This window comes from Salmo salar, chromosome 16 (genome assembly GCF_965601325.2).
Source record: "Salmo salar chromosome 16, fSalSal1, whole genome shotgun sequence".
NCBI classification, from domain to species: Eukaryota; Metazoa; Chordata; class Actinopteri; order Salmoniformes; family Salmonidae; genus Salmo; species Salmo salar.
Window position 1 is genome coordinate 69,878,856 of NC_138306.1, and position 12,182 is coordinate 69,891,037.

Below are 12,182 nucleotides of genomic sequence, written 5' to 3' on the forward strand. Positions count from 1 at the left end.
CTCTGTTGTAATGACGGGTTATGAAACGTCTCACTATGTTCATGTATCTGGATAATTGTGCACTCATCTCATCCATATTCTACTTCTTACATAAAAGGGCAGCTATGAATGCATCCTAGAGATGTTGATCAGTGAAGGTATTCAGCTGTTGCATGTTTGCATCTGTGCACCAGCATGTTTGCGTGAGTGCCCTCCTCAGATGGTCCCAAACTCCCAGCGGAGTGAGTTAGTCCCAGGCGCCTATAAAATCCCATGGGTTCTGACCCCCAATCCCCTATTTCTCTCTAGATGATTTATATGCACACAGTTCTTTTATAATCAGGTGAGACAAAACTGGCCTGGAATAAAAACCTGCTCACACTATAGTTGTATGGGACAGGGTTGGTCACCTCTGTTGCATGTAGTCAATGTTTTACATACATTTTCAGACAAGGACACCTTTACTAATTGGTATGATTATGGTGACTCCCTGTGGTCATGCATGAATACTGCAAGTAAAAGTAAGACTCAATTCCTCTCAAACTTACACACTTGTTGCAGTCATGAAGGAATTGATTTACTTTTGATATGTGACAGCTATCCAACAGTTCCAAATTTAACCGAAACTGGAAATGTTGCTCTTATATTTGGTGTGTTGTTTGTAAATGTTCTCTTCTCTATTTGGTCTGATTGAATAGCTATAATCTCCTGCTCAGTTTCTCCCATTGTGTTTGTAGTACCCATGAGCCTAGATAGACCATGTCTTGCACAGCCTGCATTGCATATAATTTACAACTGTCTTAGTCGAATTAAAGACAGAAACAGCCGTGCAATTGAAAGCTCTCCCTCCTTCTCTCTCTCCCTTTCTCATTTAATGGCCAAACACATATTTCACTAACAAGCACTTGCAGGGAAAGAAAATAGAAGGAAATTAGAAGTTGATTGGGTCCTCTGGGTTTGTTTTGGAACTCTCAATCCATGGTGGTAGGAGCCTAAGGGGCCTAATGTATTCTCTATGAAATCAGGGCCTCATACATTCCTAATCTCCCCCAATGTTCTTCCCAATGTTTTCTAACAAGGTCTCTCCTTACCAGTGCTTACAGCAGGGATCATCAACTAGATTCAGCCTCGGGTCGATTTTTTCTTAACTAGATGGTCGGGGGGGCCACGTAGGAATACATTGGAACAATCAATTGAAGATGATTTCCTGGTGCTCTTAGTCTTTTATGTCTAGCAATGAAAATTGTAAATACAAAAATAATTTTAAAAGTGTGGCTCAGAAACTTGGGGTGCCAAATAAAACCAGCCGCAGTCCAAATTTGGTCCGCGGGCCGCCATTTGGGGAACCCTGGTTTACAGTTACAGCAGCCCATCCAATGAGACCTGATATACTATAAACCAAGAGTTCTGCCTACCTGTCCAAATGCAAAGTCCCACAACCCAAAATGGGGAATGAACTATCTTTCCGACATCTACGGTGGGATTATAGCGAACAGTGTGTGTACTGTAGGCTTCTGACCGACCTACTCTGCCTGTCTCTGAATAACTATTGAGTTTTTGCACCACCTAGCGGTCACATATGTTATAGTCCCCGGTAGAGTAGAAATCCCAATTCCAATTCGACCAGTAGCACCTGACCACTAGCACCTACTTCCTAGCCTATACACTGTCTTGTCTAACGTCAAATCTTATGAGATTTGATAGGTATTAAGAATAAGACGATATCTTATATTTCACTTTATTGTTTACATTCATCCAATATCTTTCAGATCTACAGGGATGAGGGAAGTGTAGTGGATAGGAGTAGATTTGGAATTCGGAGGCATTGCGTCACAAGTCAAAGAGCCCTCTGTGTTTCCACTCACTCGACGTTTCCTATCAAAGGGAGTTTTGCTTCAGTTGAAGCGTAAATTTACGTTTTTTTGTACGTGTATATTTAATATACTTCACCTGAATGCGGTCCATTAAAAAGTTAAATTAAGTGACGAAATAGCTAAATACAAGATTGTCGACTTTTCGCTTGCTGGCCAGCTCCGCCAGCGGAGTCTAACGTGAAGATGGACCAGGCAGCGAGCCGATACCAAGTGGTGAGCGAAAACAATCGACATTGTCATCCGTTTGGGAACTCCAACTAATATAAACGATACAAACTATTTACAACATTACTTGGTGTCAAACTAGACTAGAAATGTTTAAGTTGGCGGCTTGTAATCAAACTGATGTTCCTCGTGCCTGTCACTTCCGCATTATTCAGCAGCAGATCAACAGTACAATAGCTAGCTAACTTAAACGTTAGCTAAACTAGCAAGTTCCAATCTGAGTTCAGTGTTAGCCATCAAAATGACAGAACTTTAGCTCTTAGTTAACTCCGCTTATATTGGTTTTCTGAACGGATAACTACCTTGGCTAGCTAAGTTATTTATTTAGCTGTATGCCAGCCAGAGCCAGGTAAGCTAACACAGGCTAGAGTTAAATTATATACAGCCATTTGTGGTAACTACCAAATAATCTACTTTGCTCAAGTATGTTTAGCCCCTCAAAAAGCCACACCGTAGGCCTGTAACACGTGCCTAATACATTATCCCCTCAACCAGAGTATGTGGCCCATGGGCCCACAAACAAAATGTTCCATGACATCTCTGTAGTGCTCAAGAGGCCCTCTTCTTGCGCCATAATGTTGGTTTTTTAAATATAATTTCTAGCAATTCTACACAATTTACCATGGGGTGGATAGAATATTTTATAGTTTTAAAGCTAATTTCCTGCATTTCTAGACATTTTACCATGGGGCTGATAGAAAATGTGCAGTTTAAAAGGTAATTTTCTACACATTTTGCAATGGCTTATGCTGTGTTCATGTGCTGTCTGCGTGTCTCAAACATTATAACGTGCCATGACGTTTGTTTTATTTATATTTCCCCATCTAGTTTTTATTTAAGTGATTGTTAGTTCTCAAAGATTATCTTATTAAAAAATATATAGCTCCATTATGTTATCTACATACATTATTTCTAGTCTTAGTCATTTAAGTTGACACTGAAAACATTTTAACACCCCCCCCCCCATTTTTTTTATTTTGTTTTACTAAAAATAAATATAAAGGATATAGAAATTACAAAAAAAGTACTAAAATATAAACACATGTAAAGTGTTGGTCCCATATTTCATGAGCTGAAATAAAAGATCCCAGAAATGTTCCATATGCACAAATTTGTTAACATCCCTGTTAGTGAGCATTTCTCCTTTGCCAAGACTATCCATCCACCTGACAGGTGTGGGATATCAAGAAGCTGATTAAACAGCATGGACATTGCTCATGTGCAACCTTGTGCTGGGGACAATAAAAGGCCACTCTAAAATATGCAGTTTTGTGTCACAACACAATGCCACAATGTCTGAAGTTCTGTTCAATTGGCATGCTGACTGCAGGAATGTCCACCAGAGAATTTAATGTTCATTTCTCTACCAAAAGCCGCCACCAATGTCGTTTTAGAGAATTTGTCAGTGCGTCCAACCGGCCTCACAACCGCAGATCACGTGTATGGCTTTGTGTGGGTGAGCGGTTTGCTAATGTCAACGTTGTGAACAGAGAGCCCCATGGTAGCGGTGGGGTCATGGTATGGGCAGGCAGAAGCTACAGACAATGAATACAATTACATTTTATCGGTGGGAATTTTAAAAGCACAAAAATACCAGGAGCGGATCCTGAGGCACATTGTGAGGTCAATTTTTATTAAAGGTATCTGTGACAGGATAGCATATCTGTATTCCCAGTCATGTGAAATACATAGATTAGGGCCTATTGAATATATTTCAAATGACTGATTTCCTCATATGAACTGTAACTCAGTAAAATCAATGAAATTGTTGCATGTTGCGTTTTCATCTTTTTGTTCAGTATATATTCTAAATAAAAAAACATTGGAGTGGAGGTTGTCATTTAGAAGTGTCGGCACACCGCTTCTAAATTAATATAGAGGAAACGCTGGTGTTCTAGCGTTGGATGGGTAATGGATAGCGGAACATTGTTCAACCTACCATTTTATTTGGCGATACTTCCTTAATTCTCAATTTGGTAGGCACCTGTGTCTTATAAACGCCTTTTTCCGGTTTCAGATGGAACTCCGATAACAAGGAAATATTCAGAAATCCACTTTTTGTGCCGAGTGAAAAATGACTCTTACATGTGTGTAAATACTTGTTTGGGTCGCGGCTCTGCGATGCCCTGTCATGTTCTACACTTGGCCTCTAGCACCAGCTTTAGCTATGCTGCTGGAGGTTGGCTATTGCTTGGCTGTCTAGTTGTCAATGTGAATGCTGTGTATCCAAGGCTAGGGTCACTTCTGGTTTAGTCATGTATCGGCCCCTCTCTCTAAAGCAGAAAACTTTAACTTTCATAGTCGTTATCATGCCGTGTGTATTTAGGTTAGCAATAATTACTTCCATAGACTGACTGATTTGATATGGGATAAGCTAATTAGGCAGTTGTTGTAAGCCTTTGAATAATGTCGCCTACTGGCCTTAAACGTCCACATGCCCACTGCTGCACTATGCTGGAATGCTTGCTGACATCAGACATACCATGGTATGCCTTTCCTTTTTTGCTTCTTGATGTGCAGAACTTTTTCAGCCTCAGCCATGCTATTTTGATCCTGCCTCTGCACTTTCCTCAGTCGCTAGGCAACTGTGGTTTTGCCTCAATGTGTCATCTCTCTGTCAGGTTTTCAGTTTTGAGGGCAACCTGTATTTAGATGCATCATACAGGCTGTTTTTATAATGTAAACTCCCCAACCAACCTTGCTATTTGTGTACACTCATTCTGAACAGGTCTTTATTAAACATGTAGGCCTAACCTGTCTATTTGGACTTGTTTTTTGTTGTTGGGAGTATTATACTGAGATGAGTTCTTGTTTACGCCTTGGTGTGCTGATGGTGAAATAACTAAATCACCCCTGGTCAATTATGCAGTTGTTTAGCTCTTACATAACTGGTGTCCTTGACACCGGATAGCATCGCACTCACTTATTTTCTTGGCTTTGCACATTGACCCGCAGTGCATAGAGTGCTGCTGGACATGATGCCAAACTTTATCTACAGCTAAGCCACAAGTTAAACCCTGGTCTGTTGACCTACGCAAAAGCCACAGCCTCAAGTGAGCTGCAAGACTAAAGCGACATTTGGCACTGCTGCCACACTGATCAAGCATCCGCTTAGGCTACATCATTTGTCATTGGCCAGATATAAGGCTTGTAGGCCTTATAGAATCTGTCACCCTTCTGTTTCCCATGACCATGTAGTCTTCTTCCAACTGGATGCTATGCTGGAAATTAGCCTAGATCACATGTTGTTTTGGATGTCTTCAGCACTCTTAGGACTGGAATCAAATGTTGCCTACTTAGTTTATTTCAAAACACCAGATGATCTTTCAGTGTTGGGCCATGACCATATCTCTCCAAGCGTCTCAGTTTACAGGGCTTCCCTCTCCTTCCTCACCTTTGACAGTCTGTGTTGTGAACTTGTGACGTGGGTTTTATTGAAGTCACACTTAACTCCTTCTCTACGCCCCCCCCCCCCCTTCTCTCTCAGTTTGAGAATGATGACGACGACTCCTGTGAGCCCTCCACCAGCGCCCAGCAGCCGTGCACCTCGGCCCAGGCCAGCTCGTCCTCTCTGGCCTACCCAGTCCCAGTAGCCCTGGAGGGGGACGCAGAGGCCCCACCTCCCCCGTATGCCAGCATCGCCCTGGGAGACACCGCTGCCATGCCTGGTACAGAACCAAAGACTCCATATACTGTCTGTTTGGATTTTTTTTAATCCCCATTCTACTCTTCAGTTTAGCTTATGTCTTTGCTTCTGCCTTTTTCTGTGTCTCACTCTCTGTCTTTCTGCCCCTTTCTCCATCTCATTCTCTCGCAGCGTCTGTAGCTCTTTCAAACATGCTGGAACCAGCCAGTTGCCCTACGTATAGGCCGATAGTTCACACGCCTCCTGGAATTAAGCCGATGTGATTTCCTTATTTGATTGAATTGATTTCCGAACTTCGTCTTCACCTTGTGAACTGTGTTAATTTGCCCTGTTGTAGTTTTAATTGGCCATGTCTCTTCCCTGTGGTCCCCCAGTAGAGAGCAGTTGTTACCCAAGTGATTTCCCCGTGCCGCCGCCCTACAGCGTGGCCACCTCTCTTCCCACCTACGATGAGGCAGAGAAAGCCAAAGCTGCAGGCATGGTACTCTCTGCTGTGGAGGTGATACCAGGGGTAGGACACACACACACACACACACACAGACACACACGTACGTGTTTAAGTATGGGATGTTTACCCATGAAAACAGGATTATTCTGCTGGAATGCTGTAAGGAACTTCAATGCTGCTATTGTTAACTACACAGCGTAACAACATATTTCAGGACCAAAACAACTTTGATAGCTATATTGTCCAAGTCATAGCTACAACAGTATTTACGGTATGTTAGCTCTATTTTATGTAGGTTTAGTACAAATACCCATTGAACTGTGTTTCTGCTTTCTCAACAACGCCAAAAGAGAAGGAAATGTCGACACGCAACAGTACTATACTTCCCATCTCCTTATTCATTGGGATGACTGAGCTATTGTGATATTTCTGCAGAAGAGATGGATGAGTTGTTTTCCTGTCCTCTTTCCCTTAAACAGGAGGATGACTTACCTCCAAGGGATGACTTCAGCGACGTCGACCAGCTGAGGGTGGGAAACGACGGCATTTTCATGCTGGCCTTTTTCAGTGAGTGGATCTGTTTGTGCACGTAACCCCCCCCCCCCCCCCAAATAGCCTCTTTCACTGAGCGAACTGGCCCATTTCAGTCTGAGTAGAGGAACATAACAAAAGTTTGCTTGGATGAAAATGTCAGTAAGCAGTTGAAGGTGTTTTCTATGGATTCACCACAAAGTGGCAACAGTCAGACTCATTGAAGACAACATGATCTCTTCCTCCAATGGGAATGGAGGTGGGAAAGGTCAAAGTAAGTCAGCTTAGCTATTCTCTGGCTACATTCATATGGCCTCAGAATGTGTCTTTTAAGTATGTGTAGGAGGACATCCAATTTGTAATATACTGAACAGGGACTCCCTCAACATATATCAGTCAACCTTGAGAGTGGTGTCTGTCTGTCGGTCTGTGCTTGTAACTGCGTGCTTTCTTTTGTCTCCGAACAGTGGCCTTCCTGTTCAATTGGATTGGGTTCTGCCTGTCATTCTGCCTGACCAACACCATCGCCGGCCGATACGGGGCCATCTGCGGCTTTGGCCTCTCACTCATCAAGTGGATTCTCATCGTCAGGGTAAGTGCAGTATTGGCTCAAAGGGGCCTAATCAATGCATCTAAAATAACGTACGAAGTTGATTTTCAATAAGGGACAGGACATGCAGTCCATAACTTTAAAAGCAGCCCATACAAAGAGTGTCTACTTCAAACATCAATGTTACAAATGCTTTACTGTAAGTTAACTGGTTAGCATTATCCTGCTTAATAGGTAGCCTAGTAGCAGTTAAGAGCATTTTGCCAGTAACCAAAAGGTTGCTGGTTTGAATCTCTGAGCCGACTAGGAGAAAAATCTGCCAATGTGCCTTTGAGCAAGGCACTTAAACCTAATTGCTCTTGTAAGTCACTCTGGATAAGAGCATCTGCTAAATTACTAAAATGTTTATATATAAAAATGTTTTAAAAAATGCTTCACTTGGCTAACATGTTAAAATGAGTTGAATGTTACAAAATGAATTTCAATTATGTCCAGTACATCACTGCATATCCCAGGCATGGCTTGTGCAGCAGGAAGCAGATGCTTGCTAAGGCTTGTTAGCCCTAGAAGTGAGGAGGACACCTTTAAGAGCAGGAGCCCAGTGTGCTCTCTGTGCTCTGGGCATCAATCAAAGCCCTGTAGAATTTCCACATGAAGAAGCAACACACTGGTGGATGTAGTTATTAACCCCGGGCTTTCATCATTGATCTGGTGCACACAGCTCCTCCCACTGGATGTTGTGCAATACTAGGCTATACAGTAGTTTAGGCCTTTATCTGAGCAGTACCAAATCAAAGGCCTGGTGTCCGGGAATAGGGTTAATTTTCGTTGTCCTGGAAACATGCCCATGGTCTCAATTAGGACACCCAACATTTGAGGAATTAAGGCTTGAGGAAGCCTAATCCTAGCTCAAGGAAATATTTCTCCCATCGTGATTCTGATCATCTGCATGTGTTTACAGTAACTGTCATTCAAAAGTATTGTCCTGTGGTAGGAAATGTTATTGAATGTCCGTTTCCTGTACATTCCACTTTCCCACAGTTCTCTGACTATTTTACTGGATACTTCAATGGGCAGTACTGGCTCTGGTGGATTTTCCTGGTCCTCGGTAAGTTTACAGATCTGTATAGCAAATGTTGCATTCTTCAACTAGCCAATTGCTGAGGAATTAAGCTGTACTAATGTATCCACTTAGAATGTTATACACCAATGCCATCTGGTGGCTGAAATTATGTACTACTAATCTGCCCACAATAAAGTGCATTCCTTGACCTTGGATGAATTGTGGTGAAGTTTTTTTATTACTAATGATTTCGAATCCCTTCCTCAGGTCTCCTGCTTTTCTTCAGAGGGTTCGTGAACTACCTGAAAGTGCGCAACATGTCTGAAAGCATGGCTGCCTCACACAGAACACGCTTCTTCTTCCTGTACTGAGGTAAATGAAGACCTTAGTACACAGTCACCGCATACTAACATGTATAGTAGATAGTATCCTAGAGACCTTGACATTCATGTAAAGGCATGCATATAAATTAAGTTATTGTTTATGGAATAATACTATATATTGTTTCCAATTTTGTCTTCATCTAAATGGCGATGTTGTAACATCCGTTACCCGTAGTCTGCGAATTCTACAACGGTAACTTTTCATATTCCCCCCCCCCCCCCCCCCCACTTCCTATGCTCCAGGTTGTTGCACCAAACGTTCCTCCTTAATGTGAAATTCCCTGAGGATTTTGCGACCCTCTTCTCGAACGACCAGGACAAAAAATACCCACGTGAAACGACGCGAGGAAGAAGAGAACCAGTGCGTCATTACCGCTGCGAAAGTCTGCCGTCTTTCATTAAAAGCAAAAACGGCTGACTCCTCTCTCTTTCAGAAAGTCCGTACAGTACAGATTAACCCAGCTAAATATACCCGGTGTGTTTTTGATATTTCCACCGGCTTTGTTTGGCTCTCTAGATTTCAATTGCCTTCCTGATCTAACCCCTGTTATGGTCCCATCCTGCTTAATATCCCAAGTCTTGTACATTGAATACACCTTAACATGGGGTAGAATAGTGCAGTGTAGTAGCTGGGTCTACATGTTGTGGACGTTTATTGAAAAGTACACACAAGAACATGAACAAACTGTATACAGCCAAGAGGTCTTATGCAATTGTGTCCTTTCCTGAACTGGATGTCTGTTCCTAATGATGATGAAACGGTTAGTCTTATTAGAATTTTTTTTAACTTGTAGAGCTCCATTGGGGTGTCAATTTGTATTTTACCCCATGATATTAATCCCCATATTTATTTGTCTTTGGTATCAAAATGTTATTTGATGAAACTCATGACTTTTATCGTGAAAGGATTGAACTGTATCACAGCTTATGCCAATTTATTATATTTGCACTTTTCAAGAACCTCTTCGGTTGTGAATTGCTTACTTGTCGTAGTGCGTAGACTGATCTTTGTCAATCCGTTTTGAACTGGAATTTGTATTTATCCCAAAAAAAGGATATCTGCCATTTTGCACTTTTTTATTTTAAAGAATTACATTTTCATTGAGTTGATTATTGCAATTAGCCTGGATTGTGACATTTTAAACTATTGTCGCGTTTCTTTTAATGCTTGAATGATGCCTTTCTCATTTTGTTTCTGTTACACAGAAGCCTCATCAGCAATATCAAAAAACTTAACTTAAATGCATGATTAGTCTGGCCGAGTTGGTTATAGTAGTATTCAGCTAAAGCAACGTTATTAATATTCTATTTGTATGTTTGTAAAACAGCCAAACTAGTTTTGTCAGAAATGATTCTTGGAACATCTCTGGTACTCAGAGATGATGCGTGCTTGTTAACCCTTTAACCTGAAGTCTTGCAAAATGCCAATAAAGTTCCAAATGCACCCTTTGACTGCCTCATGTTAGAATTCATTTGATGTCGAAGAGGCCTATCATGTGCTATTGTGAGCACTGGAGGATTTTGAATAGCCTCTCTCTTATTTAGGGCTGTGTCTGAAAACGCTACTAGCTGTTAAATACTTGCTTCCTCCGTTCCGGTTTCCTCAATTGCTCTCAAAGCGCATTGGAGGACAGGATACAAGGTCTCTTCCTCCAGTGGTCTTTGAGAGGAATTGAGACACAGCCCATGACACTGATTCTCTCTAAATCCTCAGAGTTTATAGTTTGGTTGTTGGTTTCGTTAGATGGCGCACATTTACCTCATTCTTTGGCATGTGTGCAACCAAATATGTTTTATTGAAATGACAAAGTATAAACTTCTTCCTGAAAAGCTCATTGTTTGCCGTACAGAGGCCTGCTTCTACTGAATGCATGTGGGTTTTATTTGTTCTTTCTTTTGGCTGTCCCCAATCCAGCCTCTTTATAAACTGTTAATGAGTGACCCATTTACAGAACTCCCTTCCGGTTGGCAAATGTTCTTTTTTTTATGGGGCACTTTTTTCTCTCCCTTTTATCAGGCCGGGATAGCTTAGGCCCTACTTCTCACAACCTCAATACTCGCCCACCTCCTCCATCCACCCTTTAACTAGAGCGATTTGGAATAGAGGCCAGGGCACAAAGTAAACTCAGTCACACGCACCGGCCCAGAGGGAACAGTGCTGACAATCGCTGTCGACAGCATATCTGAGGTCTCGTTAGCCTCTAGCTACTTACGGCCAAACTAAGCATGTGCCTGCCCTGCTTCCCGGCCCGTTGTGGACGCTACCGGGACTTTTAAGTCAACAGACTCTCTGAAGGGGTGATCAAGCTGAGCTCTTAGAATCAGTTGACTCAAAGATGACACCTCCCTCCAGGGCACAGGAGAGATCGAGAGGGGACGGAGTTGAAACTAAATAGTAGACGGTAATAGGGTTGCTGTGTGTGCTTCCTGATGACTTTGGAAGTCGGTGTGTGTCTAGGTGTAAATTATCGGTGTGCGTGGATGCATAATGTGTACTAGTGAGTTAGAATGTATGCGATGTTGCTGATTTCTATGGTTGTTCCTGCATACATGAGGATTTGTGTGTGTATGTCTCTGTGATAGTGTACACGTACTAGCATACACAACGAGCATGTTAACAAGAAAAGGCGGGATATGTAATCTCAGAAGCACAAGGCTGCTACAGCTTTCAAGTGGGCATGGAACATGCCAGTGTGGAGGGAAGAGTGGCTTGGCTCACCTGTTGGTTTGGCAGGTCCACTCTTGTCTTTTTACATCAGAGTAAAGTAACCACAAATAGAAGAGCCTTGAGCTCTTTCCGCTGTGTGTGGAGGGTTTGGAAGGATTTCCTAAATGCATGCATGCCTGTTTTCAGTCAAAGCGGGCTGTAGTTCTTGTCATACAGGCATGCTAGAATTCTCATGCATACTGATTACTTAAAATTGGGTTGTTGCATTTCACTGTGTACACATTTAGCTAATTAGCACGAGATCAGGAAATATTCCTTCTCACTGAATTAACTGAAGTCAAGTGATGCTCATAAAGAAATTGCACTTTTTGTGGCCATTATCAAGCACATTTCCAACTGCAATCAAATCCAAAGGACATACTTATGTCTGTGTACGTGTGTGCACTGTATGTATAGCAATCCAGCCAGGTCTAAACCTACATAGGAACTCTTGAGGTCATTTCACACATCTGTGGGCTTTGGAAAAACCCACCACAGCCTGACCATCTGGTCATCTCTATACCTAAAGAGGAATTCTACACCTGGCTGCAGAAACCAGTTCAAAGCTAGCCTTTCCGACACTGCATGCCAAACTATCAATAGCCTTAAGGTGTCATGGTACAATTTTAGGTGCAGGGTTAGACAGGACGGAACTAAATATTCAACAACTTCTATTTAGATGAGAATTTCAGGTGAGAGGAGAAGTAGGATGCTGAATTAAAGGATAAGCACATTATGGCTGAGGTTCGGATAAGAGTTAGAGCTGATTCAAAACG

The 12,182-nt window shown here is 42.1% G+C and overlaps 1 protein-coding gene across 2 annotated transcripts; it reads left to right on the forward strand.

Annotated features, from left to right (window-relative positions):
- Positions 1-1,612: 1,612 nt before the first annotated feature.
- Positions 1,613-9,515, forward strand: LOC106574420 (NEDD4 family-interacting protein 2). 2 transcript variants are annotated; one of them, XM_014150295.3, is made up of 8 exons: positions 1,613-2,066; positions 5,566-5,746; positions 6,099-6,235; positions 6,652-6,739; positions 7,171-7,295; positions 8,295-8,361; positions 8,584-8,688; positions 8,943-9,515. In XM_014150295.3, the coding sequence occupies exons 1-7, from the start codon at positions 2,037-2,039 to the stop codon at positions 8,685-8,687; spliced, it is 732 nt and encodes a 243-aa protein (XP_014005770.1). In that variant the 5' UTR covers positions 1,613-2,036; the 3' UTR covers position 8,688; positions 8,943-9,515. The 2 variants fall into 2 exon arrangements, with proteins under 2 accessions (XP_014005770.1, XP_014005771.1); XM_014150296.3 differs by having other exon boundaries at positions 6,102-6,235.
- Positions 9,516-12,182: the final 2,667 nt, after the last annotated feature.